This window comes from Erinaceus europaeus, chromosome 7, assembly GCF_950295315.1.
Source record: "Erinaceus europaeus chromosome 7, mEriEur2.1, whole genome shotgun sequence".
In the NCBI taxonomy this organism is placed as follows: domain Eukaryota; kingdom Metazoa; phylum Chordata; class Mammalia; order Eulipotyphla; family Erinaceidae; genus Erinaceus; species Erinaceus europaeus.
The window spans coordinates 56,705,649-56,724,126 of record NC_080168.1 but is presented as its reverse complement, the minus strand read 5'-3'; the positions used below and the strand labels follow the sequence as shown (position 1 = coordinate 56,724,126).

The 18,478-nt window shown below is 41.2% G+C and overlaps 1 protein-coding gene and 1 long non-coding RNA gene across 28 annotated transcripts in view; one reads left to right on the top strand and one right to left on the bottom strand.

Moving 5' to 3' along the window:
- PLEKHA5 (pleckstrin homology domain containing A5) overlaps positions 1-18,478 on the bottom strand; it is a 297,283-nt gene that overhangs the window by 133,744 nt on the left and 145,061 nt on the right. The window contains exon 1 of one of the 27 annotated variants that reach the window (XM_060194446.1): positions 5,517-5,635. The exons of the other annotated variants lie outside the window; for them this stretch is intronic. Within the exon in view, the coding sequence (XP_060050429.1) occupies positions 5,517-5,551 (35 nt within the window). The 5' untranslated portion in view covers positions 5,552-5,635. Of the gene's footprint in view, positions 1-5,516; positions 5,636-18,478 lie in introns of those variants that run through there. 27 annotated transcript variants of the gene reach the window in all.
- Positions 11,787-18,478, top strand: part of LOC132539420 (uncharacterized) — a 30,309-nt gene continuing 23,617 nt past the window's right edge. The window contains exon 1 of the long non-coding RNA XR_009550703.1: positions 11,787-12,112. This is a non-coding gene — a long non-coding RNA (uncharacterized LOC132539420). The remainder of the gene's footprint in view (positions 12,113-18,478) is intronic.

Sequence of the window (18,478 nt, the reverse complement as noted above, 5' to 3'; positions counted from 1 at the left end):
TTTATTTAAATAAAACACATGTACACAGGCTGGGCGGTGGCATACCTGGTTAAGCACCCACATTACAAGGCACAAGGACCAAGTTCAAGCCCTTGGTCCCTACCTGCAGGGGGAAAGCTTCACAAGTGATGAAGCAATACAAACATACACACACCAGAGCACTATTTAGCTCTGGCTTATGAGGGTGTTGGGGACAGGTCAAATTTTTTGAAAAGTAGTCAAACTGTGCTATTTCCTTGCTATAGAAGGGTATTAACAAATGATAAATTTGAAAATTTAGTCTAAGATAGATATTTACTTTCCAGTACTATACAAAAAAGTATTTCTTAAACCAAATAACAATGACTACAGGGCATACATATTTGAAAAATTAGTCATCTGCATAAAATATTAATCATAATATAAATAGATCAGTAGTCAGAAATACACTTGACATTTCAAAGCAATAGTGTGGCATTAAAAATACACATGGGAGTCAGGCGGTAGCGCAACGGGTTAAGTGCATGTGGTGCAAAGCGCGAGGACCGGCTAAGGATCCCGGTTCAAGCCCCTGGCTCCCCACCTACAGGGGCATCGCTTCACAGGTGGTGAAGCAGGTCTGTAGGTGTCTATCTTTCTCTCCCTCTCTCTGTCTTCCCCTCTTCTCTCCATTTCTCTCTGTCCTATCCAACAACAACGACAACAATAATAACTACAACAATAAAACAACTAGGGCAACAAAAGAGAATAAATAAATAAATATTTAAAAATAAATAAATAAAAATACACATATAGGGGCCGGGTGGTAGCGCAGCAGGTTAAGCACACATGGCACAAAGCGGAAGGACCAGTATAAGGATCCCGGTCCAAGCCACTGGCTCCCCATCTGCAGGGGTGTTGCTTCACAGGCAGGTCTGCAGGTGTCTATCTTTCTCTCCCCCTTTGTCTTTCCCTCCTCTCTCTCGATTTCTCTCTGTCCTATCCAACAACAACAATAACAACAAGGGCAACAAAAATCGGGAAAAATGGCCTTCAGGAGCAGTAGATTCATAGTGCAGGCACCGAGCCCCAGCAATAACCCTTGAGGGAAAAACAACAACAACAACACACACACACACACACTTGAATTCTGTTAATTCAGACAACTTTACTACACTCGAATGAATGTTAATTAGTTGCAACACATATTAATTGCAAGTTTACCATACCATCAGGAAATGCAGCAAACAACAAATTACAAAAATTTAAATTTAAGAAATGTTTCTTATATAAGTCATATACTTCTTTAAAAAATGATAACTACACTCTAGTCTACACATAAACACATAATTTCTGAATAAATCAATTATTCATCCTTCCTCTATTGCCAAACTCACAGAAAGAAATAGGTCAATTCATTTTTTTTCCTTTTCTTTTCATAAATACTAGAGCTCAGCTCCGGTTTATGATGGTGTTGAGGACTGAACCAGGGAGCTCAAGAGTCCCACGGTTCAAAGTTATTTGCATAATCATTATACTGTCTCTCTAGCCCAAGTCAATTCAAACAGAAAAAAATATCAGTAATCTTTTGATTTTACTATTTTCATTGCACAGTATTCAATCATTTTAATACTGCCTGAGACATCTCTAAATGTTAATCACTACAAGAACAACACACACAAAAAAATAGCTAGTTATTGGTTAAGTCAAGTGATACCTCTATGGAACTGAAAGATTTTGTAATCCATGGTCGGCTTTCTAAATGTTTATACTGTCATGCGACTTAAATATTTCCATTCATTCAGTGAGCCTGGCATAGACAGTGTCATCGGAATACCCTTAAAAACAAACAGATGGGAAGTGTAGCATCACCATCAACAAAATGCAAAAGGGAGGCTAGTCAGAGAGAGCTTTGCTAGCAAAAGGGGGAGAAGCACGACAGATGTCCCAGGAGTGACTGTCATTGGAAGTGAGTGGCTCAGGGTAAGCAGGAGTAATCAGATGAGGCTGGAGTGTAGACCAGACTGAAGGGAGGGGCACAGAAAGGTTTTTTTTTTTTTTTTTTTTTTTTTACATCTATGCTTTGAGTAACAGTACATTTGTGTGTATAAAATGTATTGTTGCTGCTGTTCTTGCTTCACAGCTCTGGTTCAACCTGGGGGGGGAGAGATATCACAGCAAAAAAAGCTGTAACTTTCAGATGGGGCTAGTTCACTGCGCCCTATGAAATTTAAAATGATGCTTTTGCTCCACTCTTAGATCCTTTGTCATTTTTTTCCCCTTTTGTTGCAGCCTTGTTGTGGTTATTATTGTTGTTGTTGTTGATGTTGTTCATTGTTGGATAGGACAGAGAGAAATCGAGAGAGGAGAGGAAGACAGAGAGGGGGAGAGAAAGACAACTGCAGACATGCTTTACCATCTATGAAGCGACTCCCCCGCAGGTGGGGAGCCAGGGACTGGAACCGGGATCCTTACGATGGTCCTTGCGCTTTGCACCATGTTCTCTTAACCCACTTTGCTACTGCCCGACTCCCAGATCCTTTGTCATTTTAATTTCAAAATGATGTATTTTTAATAACTCTGAAAAAGCTCAAATAATAATTCACTCATGTGATGCAAACAGCACCTAATTAAAGCTGGGCTTAGACATATGATCAATTTTTCCCCTCATATTAATTAAATAGTGGTTTATATGTTTACACTTTAATAGGAATGCACATAAACACCATTCCCACCACCAAAAGACTGTGCCCCACCCCCTCCCACCCGCCCACATCGCACCAGGAAGCCCAATGGCCACCCTCCCCTTCACCACAGGGTTTTTACATTGGTGCCCTGCTCTCGATTTAATCAGATCCTGCTTTTAGTTTCCCTTTCTGTTCTTCTTTCTCAACTTCTGTTGATGAGTGGGCACATCCCATACTCATCTTTATCTTTCTGACTTAGCTGACTTAACATAATTCCTTCTAGCTCTGCCCAACATGGGTCAGATAAGGTGGCTCATTGTTCTTAATAGCTGCATAGTATTCCATTGTGTATACGTACCACAGCTTTCTCAGCCACTCATCTGTTGTTGGGCACCTGGGTTGCTTCCAGGTTTTAGCTATTATGAATTGTGCTGCTATGAACATAGGTGTACACATATCTTTTTGGTTGGGCATTATGGAATCCTTGGGGTATATCCCCAGGAGAGGAATTACTGGGTCATATGGAAGGTCTATGTCTAGCCTTGTGAGAGTTCTCCAGACAAAAAAAAAAAAAAAGCTGGGCTTAGTCAACAAATCATTATCTCTAAGCACTGAGAAAACTCTCACTGGGGAAGCAGGAGGGGGATATAAATCTGACCCAGAATAGCAGTAAAAGGCCCACTTCCTCCAGTAGGGACACAGAGACAGTGAGTGGAGTCAGGGATGAGATCCGAAGGCCACTGTGGGACATAGGTCTGGGCCTCCAGAGAAGGGAATTCTAACAGAGCCCAAGGCCAGGGTGCGCTACATGACCCACTGCAAATACCTAGCAGGTTCTCAGCATCCCAATTAGGATGGAATCTCTCCAATGCAAGGATCAGGAAGCACTTCTCATTCTTAATTGGGCCCTTGTCTGGCTTATTCATACTCAGGGATTTATTAAGCGTCTAAGTAGCACAAGGCTTACCGCTGATCATTACTTAGAAGCAAGGACACAGTTAAAACAGACTTGGAGGTTCAATTCCTGGCACCACCATAAGCCAGAGCTGAGCAACACTCTGGTTTAACAAACAAACTGAAAAAACCACTATGGTCTTAAAGAATGATTCCATTTGAGTTTACAAAGATAAATTTCAAAACCTGAAGAACACAATTATATTTTCCCACTAGGATTCAGTGTAAGTGGAACTCGTTCCTCAACGCATACCTTATTCATTAGAAAACAGATAAGAGCTTTATTTTCTACTACTGAAGTTTCAGAACTTTTATATCAGTTACAGATTCTGTCCCTTACTCCCCTAGTTAATGTCCTGTTCATACAAAAAAAAAAAAAAAGAAGTTTTGAGTAGTTTCTTATCATTTGAATTTCAGTAACATGACCTCTGATGTCATGTCTCAAAAAACATCTTTGTTTAAAACAGATTCTGAATGCATTTCAAATTATTTCTACAATAACTTACTGATTAAATTTAAGAGATAGGCTATTTTAAAAATCATGTTAAAATCTTTTAAAGAGGATTTGAGACAAGGTTTTAAAAGGAGTAAAAATATTCACGAGCTCTCCATATACTTAAATTTTTCTAACTTGGGCAGAATTTTTTTTTTAGCTAAGCTGAAAATTCTCCAACTTAAAGGGAAAAAAAATGGATCTTGACTTAAGGCCATCAAATCATTGAAAATAAATGTGAAATCCTACTACTCCGATCTCCCTAAATGCAGAAGTATGATCTACTCAGAGTTATAACATGAGGCAATGATTGTTAATTCCTCAAATCTGATTTTTGCACAATCACACATAGAAAGCAGACTGAAAGTACTCCTTGTGTCTATCCAATGCACAGGAAGTATGTCTAACAAGTCTTACTCTGTAATTGCTTCAGAAAATTAAGATGGAATATTTAACATACTTATTAAGAATTCCTGTATTACCTTTTTCCCCCCAGCTAGACTTTTTAAAAAGTGCCTGTTTATTAAGATGAAACTTTGAAAATTCCCCTAAAAGACCTTGCTATTGAAACTGTACTAAAAGAATTATGCCAGAAATGGGAAAATTTAAGACTCGAAATACTTCAGTTTGTGTGACATGAATAGTATATTTGGCATTTATCCATTAAAATGGACATTACAGACAAAATAGCTGTGCACAAAAATATTGTACCTAATATAAACTGTGTAAGTGAATACTTTCAAAACAATTAATTTATATGATGTAATTCAAAGAGACATGAATTCATGTTGTTAATAGGAAATAAATTTTAAAGGCTTGCTGTCCAGCCTGCATAACTAATGAAAGAAGAAACTTTATTAATTTCTTTACATACAAACCAATGTCCTATCAAAAATCTCTTTCATGATGTGCTTTTTGGGCTATAGATTCCCATTTTGAAGCATTTCACTGGGTCAGCCCAAATAAATGGTGAATCACGTCAATAACAGATATAAATAATTGTTCATTTAGACTGGCATTCGTATATTTTTCACTAAAAACATTATGTAATGAATAGTTACCATCTCCATAGGAACTTCTGAGACTTAATTCACTTAGTTCTTAATAACAATGGTAATAATATAGCAGATTTCTCAACCTGAATAGGTTAAAAATAACAAAACTCAATTAAAAAAAGCCTTAGGTTTTAATGAATCTACTATACATTTATGCAGCTTCTCAGAGGAAGATCTCTCCAATCTTCACAGCTCAAAGTGCCCAAGTCCTTTGAGACGCTAAGTCATATAGTTACATTTCTGCACCAGAGCTATCAGGATTATCCAGCACAGGTTCCTCAACTGAGATTTTTTTTTTTTAAAGGACTACTGCTCATTCAGTTATTAGTTGCTTATTACTAAGACATAAAAGTAACAGGAATGACTCACCAGCCTTCATCAAGATCACATTCGTACACAGACATTCAGCTACAGGCAAGAAGGATGCCGGAGTGAAAAGGAGCTTCTCAAACTCCCTTTGTCTATGAGCTGCTCCCAAGTGAGCAGAGTGAGTGGGGAGTGTGCTTTGAGTGGCCTGGGGCTGCGGGCTGGCTTGCCACTCTGCAAGTCTGACACCGGACTGACGTCACACGCCAACATGTCATTGTAGCCGCAAATTAAGGCAGCTTCTCCAGGAAGAATTTATTGTGATTATGCATGCCTTACAGCCCTAAGAGTCAAATATGATTTCCATTCCCTTAGAGTTGGCAAAGAGCACAGGGTAAAATACCAGCAGTGATGGTTGCAAACAGCTCCTGGAGAAAAACGTTCAGTGAGAAAACTTTAAATCATCTCAGTTCTCAATGTGTAGGTGTTTTCTGTTCAGGCTGTGTGAGCAGACCAATTTGGACAAGTCCTTTAAAAACATCATTTGTTGTTGGTTTCAATTGCAAAAAACTCAAGGGGAAAAATTTAATAGTGAAGAAGTTTAAAATTGCCTGGAGTTGTATGTACTATGCAGAAATGAGGATAGCAGCTTAGACTAAATGATCACTTACTCTGTCAATCAATTTATAAACCTGGGTCCTTATGCATGGTAATGCATGTGCTTAGCCAGGTACACCACCATCCAAGCCCCAGAAGACAGGTTCTTTAGGTTCCTTATTTTACTGAAGAAATTGAGGCACTAAATCAAAAACTTGCCCATGATCACTTACAAGGGAAATAAGTGACTGAGCAAAAATTCAAGTCTAAAGAGTCTCTGCCCTGCCCATACATCTCATTCAATTTTGCAATGTTTCAAGTTTACATTGTTAGAAAGAAAACCAACAGTAGCCAGGGAAGTGGTGCAGCTACAGAGCATAGAGAACTTGCACAAGTGACACCCCGAGTTTGAGATTCTGTACTGCACGTGCCAGACTGATGCTCTGGTTTTTCCTCTTTCTTGCTGTAATATATGTATATATATATATATATATATATATATATATATATATATATATAAATAAAATTAAACACTCATAGATAACAAGTGTTAATAATTGGGTGCACGCCCATTTGTTTGTTTGTTTATTTATCTATGTTTGCCTCTGGGGTTATAGTGAGCTCAGTGCTGGCACTACGAATCCACTACTCATGGAGGCCATTTTTTTTTTCCCATTTATTGGATAGGACAGAGAGAAATTGAGAGATAAGAGGGAGGTAGAGAGGAAGAAGGTTAGACACCTGCAGACCTGCTTCACAGCTTGCAAAGCTTCCCCCTTGCATGTGTGAAGCCGGGGGCTCAAAACCAGATCCTTGCTCGGGTCCTTGCTAAACATCAAGGCCCAGCCCCCAGGTGCTCATCCTTTTAGAGCAAAGTTTGTATATGCAAGCATACATTTACTCGACATAGGGGATGGAACTTTCCATGTGGCCAGCTTCCCACATCAGTCGTTTTCCTTTCTGGTGTGATAGCTGTCCATTACAACTCTCTAAGCTGGTTTCCTATTGGACACTTTGCTTTTAATGTGTGCTCTTGTGTATTTAGTTGAGAGGGATAATTCTTAGAAGTAGGGTGAGTGGGCCAATATACAGGTGTGTTTTCAACATATTCATACTCTGGCCTCCAAAAAGATGCTTTCTATTTGTACCTCAGATGACTTAGGTCTCTCCTTTTGCCCGAAGGCTGGGCACAGACTATTCATCTTCTAATAGAAAATTCACACCGTGCACAGTTCCCAGGGAGTGCGTGAATGTGTTTTTTCTGCATGTGAGTATGACCCCTTCTTCCTATGCCTGCTCATGTGGAAGGTTGGGTGAGTTTGCTGGCCCCATGCACATAGGCTCTGGGGTGAGATAATCTGAGTCAGAGCCAGCCCCTCCTCCCAATAGCCCACACACAGACCACAGGCGAGTCCCTTCGTCTCTCTGGGTTTATGCTTTCTTACATGGAAATTAAGAACGAGTAATTTAACTCTTGTGGGATTTTGATGGAAGTTACATGAGAAAAACCACGTAAGCCATTGGAATAGTTGCCCACCATACAGTAAGTATTTAATTAAATGCTATCATAGTTGATGGCTGGTTATACTATTTCCAGAATGCATGCCCTTCTCCCCTAATTGGGGATTATTTTGGGGGGAAGGGGCAGTCTTGTACCTGTACAGTTTCACTGTTCCTGGCCAACCCCCCCTCCCCCCGCTTCATATAGAGCGATGTAGAGGGCAGTGAGAGAAGGAGAGACACTAATGCTCTGCTCCGTCACTCATGGAACTTCATCCTGTGCTGTGCACAGTGGCTCCAGAGGCAGAAACCTGGGTCTTAGCACCATGTGAAGTGTGAGTTCTACCAGCTGAGCTATCCACTTCCCCCACCAGAAGGATATTTGTTGTGGTGTAAGAACAAGACATTTTGCAAGTATTGTGTTTAAAATGCTCATATATACACTCATGTTCTAATACTCTGATCTGCTTTGTCAAATCTAGCCTGTAACATAACTGGTGGAAAAAAAAAAGATAAAAGAAGCTTCTATCATATGAAACTGCTATAACCAAAATTAAAAATAGTATCTCACGTTGAGAACACAAAATTATTTCACCATGTGGTTTTCAATACAGACAAGTGAACCAACACAGTTTGCTATAACCAGAAGGGTTTACATATGTTTGAGGAAAGTAGTGATACATATTTCCCTCTTTTCTCCCCCTCCCCACCAGAGTGAAGGTTTGGCTAGTCTCAATTACGTTCAATTTAAACTCCTCACTGTAAGAAACCAAAATTGACCCCTTTACTTTCCCCTCCATCCTTCTTTTCTTCCCTTCTTCCTTTCTTTCTTGAAAGGACAGAGAGAAATTGGTAGGGCAGGTAGAGAGACACCAGCAGTACTGCTCCACTACTCATGAAGCTCCCCCCACCCTACCGCCATAGGTAGGGAGGAACTGGGGACTTGAACCCAGATCCTTGCACATGGTAATATGTGTGCTCTACTAGGTGTACCATCGCTCAGCCCTAGGACAATCCCTTTAACAAGTCATAATCATTAAATCACTTAAATGGATAAACTCTATGATGGTTAAAAAGCAGTTAAATTTATAGTCCCTTCCCCCCAATGCACTGTGATCTTCATTTATGTAATAGCATTTTTCCACTGCTCTCACTGTCAGGACAGTGATAATAAATCACTTCGAAAAAGGCACAAGAAGTTTGGTATCACTCTAGCAGATCTGCTTTAGGTAGGATCATTGCTATCTGTGTTATAAAATCATTCCACGGGAGGCAGACATTTCTGTAATAAAACTGCAGCACAATGTGTTTGCAGAATCACACTTGGGCGTGGTGGCTCTGCATAAGGCTGCCAGGAGAAAAATAATCATAATGAAGTAGCAGAGATCTATCAGGAGATGCTGGAAGACACCCAGGGATGGTGAGAATTAAGGAGCTAGTCCCTGGTTTGGTTTAATGAAGTCACCAGCTTCCTGCATTATTTCTCCAGGGCTTGCAAGGCTCAGGCCCCCTTTTCCACCAGCCCAGCCTATGCAGAAGGACCTTCATGGGGAAAATATTGAGGTTCACTGCACATAACAGAGGGAAGAAGATAAAGTCCCTCCAGAACAGCCTGGAACTGATAGTTTAATAAAGAAGAGAGTGCTGTAAACAGATCATTAAAACATAATCTGATTTGCAGAGCAGGGAAGAGGAAGCGGCTAAATGCCTGGGGGACTTTGGAGAAAGGCTTAACAAAGCAAGTAACAGCTGACCTGACTTTCCAAGAGGAGATTGTCTTTAAGAGGATGCAAGCACTGCATGCATTTAAGACGAAATCTGTATTTTACACCTACAAATGGGGCCCAATTAACAGAGAGTCTATTCATCTAAGGCCCACCCTGTCCAACGCTTGTCACCCAATCTGGTCCCCTATGCCTACACTGAACTTCTCTGTTCCAGTCTCTTGGAAACAGAGTTGGCAGTCAGCTGAGGTAAAGAACAAACACCTCATCACAGACCCCTGCAAGCGTCAACCCGGCTTTGACCTAGCACGTTATGATTGGGCCCTCCTCAATCGCTATCGAACAGGCCATGGCCGGTGCGCCGCTATGTTCCATTGCTGGGGAGCCAGAGACGACCCGAACTGCCCCTGCGGCTACAGACAGACTATGACCCACATAGTCAACGACTGCCACCTCTCCAGATTCAAAGGAGGTCTCGAAACTTTACATCAGGCTCAACCTGACGCTGTTGACTGGCTACGGAAGAAGGGCAAACGCTAGAAGAAGGGGGGAAAATGCTTACCAGCACAGGCAATCCTCATAAGTGCCTTGCAATATTTGCCCAGAATTTTCCTGAAATGTCAGTGATGGCTAGTTTAGCTTTTTCAACTCTGCCCAAGCTGGGTTTTAGGAAGAGGAAGTTGAGGTAGACTGTGAGTATATGAGAAGTTGATACACCTCTTTTAAATTAGTAGGGAGTCCCAGATCTGTTGATCTGCATTCTGTTCTCATGTATCTCTTGTGCTTTGTTAAGAAGCCATAGGAAAGGGGGGGGGGGGAAAGCCCAGGGAAGACTTCCCAAGTTTTGTCACCAAATAATGGATGTCCTCAGTACATTTCTTAGGCACAAACAGATCAGAGCGTTCCTTGAGCATGCTTGTGATAACGAGTGAGCATTATGGTGTGATAAGGGAGGGAAGTTTTCAGAGTTTTTTTGGGTTCTCTCCAGTTACATTGAAAGCCTTGACCACTCCTGGGCTGGTGAATAGCTCCCGTGGACAGTGCGCTGCTTTGCCATCTGCACAAGCCAGGTTCAGGTCTAACCTACACTACATAGAAAGAAGCTTTGGCACTCTATCTCTTTTTGATCCTTCTCTTTCTGCCTCTTTGTCTCTATCTGAAAAGGTGATCCCAGAGAGGTGATGACAAACAGGGGTGGGAGTCTTAATAATTCCCATCTTGAAAATGCCATTCCTAACTTTTGTGACTTGGGTACCAGACTTTCTTGCCTGAGGCTATAAGGTTAAATTTCCAGCACCACCATAAGACAGAGCTGAGAGGTGCTGGTTTTTAAGAAAGAAAGAAAGAAAGAAAGAAAAAAAGAGAAAGGAAGGAGAGAGAGAGAAAGAAAAGGAAAGAGAAGGAAAGGAAGGAAAGGAAAGGAAAGGAAAGGAAAGGAAAGGAAAGGAAAGGAAAGGAAAGGAAAGGAAAAGAAAAAAGAAAAGGAAAGAAAAGAAGAAAGAAAAGGGGGCTGGGTGGTACTGTAGCGGGTTAAGCACACATGGCGCAAAGTGCAAGGACTGGTGTAAGGATCCTGGTTTGAGCCCCCGGCTTCTCACCTGCGGGGGGGGGGGGGGGGTTGGTCACTTCACAGATGGTGAAGCAGGTCTGCAGGACTATCCTTCTCTCCCCTCTCTGAACTTCTCTCTGTCCTATCCAACAACAATAATAACAACAAGGGCCACAAAAATGGGGAAAAAATTAGCCTCCAGAAGCATTGGACTTGTGGTGCAGGCACCAAGCCCCAGTGGAAAGGAGAGAATTAAATCAATCCATAAATACCTGCTAAGAAAGGGATCAATCCTACCACTAGACTCCTGTTCTCAAGGGAGAGGCACCTGCTAAGATGTCTCATTTGCTTGTTAATAAGAACCAGAACCTTCTATTTGAGCTTGTCCCGTTCTCAGGTTCTCAATGAAAATCTGAGACCAGTTAAATAAGACACTGACTTAGCCAGTTTATATTCCCTTTCAATTATTTCTTCTTCTTTTACTTGTCCCTCTCTTTCCTTTTGACAGAGACAGAAAGGAAGAGAGTGAAAGAGACCGCAGCACTCAAGCTTCCTTCAGTGTGGTAGAAGCCAGGCTTGAACTTGGGTCATACACATGGTAAACATTACATGGATTATCCACTCAAGCTATTTCCTTGGCTCTAACACATCTCTTTTAACCCTTTTCAAATTCTTTCCACGGTGTGCATGTGAGATTGGTAGCCATAATTCCCTCTTGAATTCCCTCTGAGTTACAAGGTTTAAGTTCTGCTCAAATCCTCCCCAATTTCCATCACACAGCTATTTCCCATACTACTTGTCAGAAATAATTAGTGTAATTAACAACATTTGTAGTCATATGTGCACTTACACCTCAAAGAACCCACCACTGTGAAGGTGTATCAACTATTTTGTAATGTGACTGCTTAACCAGGTGCGCCACCACCTGGCCCTATTTTGTACAATAAACATAACCGAGAGATACATTTCAAGGGCGAGGACAGTATCGGCATTAAAACGATCCTTTCTCTTCTGTCCCTGTTAATAGGTGGCACTGCAACTTCTGAACTACAGGTGAAATGTGTTATTTTTACATCTCCTTTTATTTCGGGTGGTGGGGGGAATGGAGACACCAGGGCGTTTGCAGATGTGTGATTTCACCACTCCTAGCCAATTTGTTCAGAGACCATCAGAGGAAGAGACACCATAGCACCAAAGAGCGGCCCCCTCCTCCATCACCATACTGCTCCCATGTGGTAAGCTGGGGGTTTGAATCTGAGCCGTGCAGACAAAGCAGGTGCCCAACCAAGGTGAGCTATCTCACTGGCCCCTTATACCTTTGGAAGTTTAAATTCTTTATGTCCGAGTTCTTGAAGACAGTTTAACTTGGTAGAAATAAATGGCTTGAGTGGTAGACCTTTCACCATGGTCTGGAATCCTTTTTTTGGCTTATATTTCTTCTTCTTCTTCCTCTTCCTCTTCCCCTTCCCCTTCCCCTCCTCCTTTTTTTTTTTTTTTTTTTTGCCTCCAGGGTTATTGCTGGGGCTTGGTGCCTGCTCCTAGAGACCATTTTTTCCCTTTTGTTGCCTTGGTGGTTCCATCGTTGTTGTAGTTATTATTATCGCTGTTATTGATGTCACGGTTGTCGGACAGGACAGAGAGAAATATAGAGAGGAGGGGAAGACAGAGAGAAGAGAAAGATAGACACCTGCAGACCTGCTTAACCTGCTCACCCCACCCGACCCCCCTCTTCTTTTGAAAAAAATATTTTAGAGGGCTGGGCAGTAGCACACCAGGTGAACTGCAATACTACAAAGTGCAAGGATCCCAGTTCAAGCCCCCAGTTCCCCACCTGCAGGGGGGTCAATTCGCAAGCCATGAAGCAGGTCTGCAGGTCTTTTTGCCCTTCTCTCTCAATTTATCTCTGTCCTACCCAAAAACAGCAACAACAACAGCAGCAACACCAATAACAACAATGGCCTCCAGGGGCAGTGGATTCATAGTGCACACCAAACCACAGTGATAAACATGGAGGTCAAAAAATACTCTCTCCCTCTGCCGAGTACTCCTCACCTCTGGCTTATAGAGGTGTGGGGGATTGAACATGGGACTTGGAGCCTTCAGGCATGAGAATCTGTTTGCACAACCATTATGCTATCTCCCCCACCCTTGGTCTGGAATCTTTTTTATTGGTGATTTAACTGGTTTACAAAATTACAACATGGATACAATTCCACACCGTTTTCACAAGCAAAGTTCCGTGTCTCCATTCCCTTCACTGGACACTACAGAGGTTCTCCCAAGGTCAAAGATGTGAGGTGACTAATATTTCTATGTCTATGTGTTTTTTTTTTTTTTTGCCTCCAGGGTTATCGCTAGGGCTTAGTGCTGGCAATATGAATCTACTGCTCCTGGTGGACATTTTTTTCCCCATTTTATTTGATAGGACAGAGAGAAATTGAGAGAGGAGGGGGAGATAGAAAGATTCAGAGGACCTAGTGGGGGTTATATTGTTATATGGGAAACTGGGGAATGTTATGCATGTACAAACTATTGTACTTACTGTTGAATGTAAAACATTAATTCCCCAATAAAAAAAATTAAAAAAAAACAACCCAAGGGCAACAAAAGGAAATAAAGAAACATGAAAGAAAGAAAGAAAGAAAGAAAGAAAGAAAGAAAGAAAGAAAGAAAGAAAGGGCTAGAGAAAGACAAAACACCTGTAGACCTGCTTCACCACTTGTGAAGCTTCCCTCCTGCAGTGGGTCCTTGCATTTAGTATGTGTGTGCTTAACTGGGTGTGCCACTGCCCAGCCCCTCTATCTGTTTGTTTGTCTGTCTGTCTATCTATGTGTCTGCCTACATACCTATCTATATTTTTGTCCATTTTTCTTATGGTCCTGCCTTCTCTTCCTTTCTAAGTCACACCTACACTTGTAATTACTTACAAATGTCTTTCCCCCTCTGATGGAATTGGGCTTCAGAGCCCATTAGTTATTTTTCCCTAACATTTCTCCCCCTTTCTGGGAGCATGAACCAAAATTCTTTCTGGGGTGCAGAAAGTGGGAGTTTTGGCTTCTGTAATTGCTTCTCCACTGCACATGGGTATTGGCAGGTCAATTCATTTCCCCAGCCTGTTTCTATCTTTCCCTAGTAATGGAATCATTAACCATATTTTTTACCTTAACCATTATAGTTTTACAAAGGTGGGAAGTCAAACTGTTTGTGTACAAGGGAAGCTCAAAACTTCAAACTTACTACTTTTGCACTTAAACACATAATAGCTAACATAAAGATTGGATCTGGAAATACTTGTGTTTTATGAAAGCTTCTTTAAAATTTTAGCACAATGAAGAAATTCATATTCAAGAAAACACCAATGAATAAAAAAAATCAACAACTGAGCTACAGGAGTAAGACAGCAAGTACAAATTTAGCTCTAGTTTTCTTGGCTAGGTTCTGACTTCCATCCTTTGGATAAATATAAAATTTCAACGATAGTTTTGTGACTTATACCATCTATATATAGATTGATATTTATTCTGAGAAAAATCAGAAGAACTAACTGGTGTCCTATGGAGCCTGACATAGCAACAAAACATCTATTATCCAAGTACCAAGTCAATTCCACACTTGTACCATCTGCTTGGAAGATATATGGTCTGTTTTTTGATGCAGGAATAGAATCCAACATATGACAGTGTCACCAGTTTCATTACCAGCGAAAAATAGATCTCGAAGAAGCTCTTATTATAACAAGAGCTTTGTGTGCTGGCTTGGCTTAGTCAATAAGAAACTCCTCCCTTTCTAGAGAGGAAGCAGGGAAATGTGTGTTTTAAAAAGTTTATACAGATTCCCATCTCCCCAGGACAGCTGTCAGAATACCATCAACTTGTTAAGAGTTACCTTTTGTTTCTACAAATGACTCTGTGATAGGTTCTGTTAAAAATAACTGACTTGGGAGTCGGGCTGTAGTGCAGCGGGCTAAGCGCAGGTGGCGCAAAGCACAAGGACCGGCATAAGGATCCCGGTTCGAACCCCGGCTCCCCACCTGCAGGGGAGTCGCTTCACAGGTGGTGAAGCAGGTCTGCAGGTGTCTATCTTTCTCTCCTCCTCTCTGTCTTCCCCTCCCTCTCTCCATTTCTCTCTGTCCTATCCAACAACGACAACAACAATAATAACTACAACAATAAAACAACAAGGGCAACAAAAGGGAATAAATAAATAAAATAAATATTAAAAAAATTAAAAAAAAAATAACTGACTTCATATACTATTCTTTTCTCATAATATTACATAACTGACTTTGTAGCAACAAACTTCAACCAAGACCACTTGCTTGCTTGCCTGTCAAATCTGACAGAGGTACAAGTCCTCTACTTGAAAACACAAAACAAAGTAGGCTTTACCTTGCCACACTTCAGCAATAGGGGTGTGTGTGTGGGGGGGGCACTTTTGGCAATGGGAGGGAGAAATTTTTTGTTTTCAAATCTCACATGTGAAATTTCCTTGATCCACAAATTTCTCCTTCTTTTTAAATGAAAACACTTTATTCTGAAAGTTTGCTAGAAATGATACAAATATTGCTATGTCTGAAAAATAACAATCAAATAAACTTGGGCTGAAATTTAATTTCCTTGGCTACCATATACTTTTATTTTATTTGACAAATTACTTATGGAGCATATTACTTCTGTGGAAGAAACATTTGCTAGACTCCATGAAAGAATTAAAAGAAAGAAAGCAAAGAAGCACCCAAGTTAGTGGTAGGCACAGAAGTCCATAAATAAAATGCAAGTCAGAATATGAGATGCTATAACCAGATTCTGATAATGGATTCTGGAACCAGACAAGTTGGGGCAGAATTCTGGATCCGGTCTTGTGAAATCTACTGTCCCTCTCTGTGCCTTAATTCTTCATCTCTAAAATGGGTGACAAGAGAATCTCTCTCAGAAATCATTACAGGGGATTAAATGAATGAAACATTGAAGCTCTGGAAGAATCATGTTAAGTGAGGTAAGCCAGAAAGAGAAGGAGGAATATGGGATGATTTCACTCATAGACAGAAATAAGAACAGAAAGGGAAACACAAAACAGAACTTGAACTGGATTTGGTGTATTGCACCAAAGTAAGGGGCAGGAGGTGGGGATTGGTGGTTGGAGCTTTCAGGTCCTGCTACATGATGGTAGAGGAAGACCTAGGCTGGGAGGTGAGTGTTTGCAGAAAACTGTGAAATTTGTCACATGTACCAATAATTATACACAGTCTTCCCAATTAAGAAAAAATATATATATATAAAGAGGGAGCACTAAAATTTTCATACCGGAATGACATGGAACTAGAGCTCAATAAGTAATCATCACCATTATCATTATTATGCTGGAAGCCACATGACTCACAGAGATAAATGGAGACAAACTCTGAGCTTGAGTCCTATAAAGGGTAGGATCTGGAATGCAGGAAATGGAGCAAGATGATTATGTGGGGTGGTAGCTGGTCTGGCTATGATGCACTGGTTTAAAAATGCAGATGAAGGGCGGGGCTGGAGGTTGTGAACACTGGACAAAGGAGTCTGGGTGTGACCTTGTAGACTGGAGATCATTCAAGGGAGAAGAGATACATCAATAAACTTGTCCAACTTGAGAAAGCTGAAGAGGATGGATTTGGATTTTTCACAAATAGCAGAATAGACTGCGTTCTTTTTTGCCTCCAGGGTTACTGCTGGGGCTTGGTACCTGCACTACATACGAATCCACTGCTCCTGTAGCCATTCTTCAATTTTTTTTTTTTTTTTTGGATAGAGCAGAGTGAAATTGAGAGGGGAGGAGATGACAGAGTTGGAGAAAGACACCTGCAGACCTACTTCACCGCTTGTGAAGTGACCTCCCTGAAGGTGGGGAGCCGGGGGGCTCGAGATCTTTCTGCGGGTCCTTAAGTTTCGTACTATGTGCCCTTAACCGGGTGTGCCACTGCTCGGTCCCTAGACTGTATTCTTTAAGCTTCTCTTGAACAAGTCACTCGTATCAGAGAGTCAGCCAGATTTCCCTACTAACATAGCTCAAGTCAGTGTACTGACAATGTTCCTGGCTCCAGGATGTATGTGGCTTAGTTGTCGTCAGTAGATCATGATTTTTTTTTTTTTTTTTGAAGATGTCTCTGTTGTTTCTTGTGATTCTGGTTTCTTGGCTCAGTGTTTGTCACAAAGAAGTCATTCAAGAGAGGGTGCTATGGGGCAGTGAGGCTTGGGGATCTGGGGGCCTGGGACCTGTGAGCTGCCATTGTTGTAGCTCTGAGCAGGAAGCAGGGTTGAGGTAGTGAGGTCGACCAGCAGTTCAGGGTCACTGTTTCTGACCCTTCTGCCACTTCCTGGCCCAGTGTCATCCTTGCCTTCTAGAGTTTCAGTGCATAAGTCATCTGATCTCTCATTTTCAGTGACAACTGAGCTCAATGTTCTAGTAACAGGCTTGAATAAGACCATACATTTAAGGAAATTAAGTAGAATGGAATAGGCCGAGATGTAGCCTAATGGTATTGCCAATGCTGCCAATGTTTCCAATATATATATATATATATATTAAATGCACTGATTTTTGGAGACAAAGAGAAACTGAGAGGGAAGGATGGGATAGAGGTGTGTGTGGGGGGAGGAGGCAGACCTGCAGCACCGCTTCAATGCTCGTGAAGTTTCCCCTTGAAAGTGAGACCTGGGACTTGAGCCCTGGTCCTTGTGCATTCAAACACGAACACTCTACTGAGTTTGTCATGGTCATCATGACAAATGTGGGCGTGGTGGATAGACTGGCACCTTTAAATTTATTCAGTCAAATACTCTGCATGTACAAGACCTTCAGTTCACTCCCTAGTTTCAAAGATAAACTTCCTTTCTCAAATTATAGTATATTTGTGATGTCTAGATGAAGCATCTAAATAAACTGCACAGAGAGAAGAAAGAAGAAATGCAAAACCTGTACACATACCACACGTTCTTGATATTTTATTTTGGTGTTCGGTTTCTGAATGTGAAATTCAATTCTTTTTCCTTTCTCCCTTTGCCTTTCTTTCTTTCTTTCTTTCTTTCTTTCTTTCTTTCTTTCTTTCTTTCTTTCTTCTGTCTCTCTCTCTTCTTCCTTCCTTCCTTCCTTCCTTTCTCTCTTTCTTTCTTTCTTTCTCTCTCTCTTTCTTTCTTATTAGAGCACAGCTTAGTTCTGACCTATGGTGGTGTTGGGAGTTGAGTCTGGGACCTTGAAACCCCAGGTATCATGCTATTTCCCCTCAAGTACTTTTTATTTGCTATCTCATGCATATGTGATTTCATTATTCCGGGGCCCCTCCCTCCCTTCCTCAGTTTGAATTCAGCCATATACTGTATGTATTAGAAGAGCTTCCTGTGGTCTGGGAGGTGGCGCAGTGGATAAAACGTTGGTCTCTCAAGCATGAGGTCCTGAGTTCAATCCCCGGCAGCACATGTACCAGAGTGATGTCTGGCTCTTTCTCTCTCTCCTATCCCTCTCATAAATAAATAAATAAATTAAATATTTAAAATAAAAAAAAGAGCTTCCCCTAGTTTGTGTGTTCCTGTGGTACCTGGACTCAAACGTAGGCTATTTATGTAGCAAGGCACATGCCCCACCAGGTGAGTTATCTTTCAGGCTCCCAAATACCCTTCTATTCACAA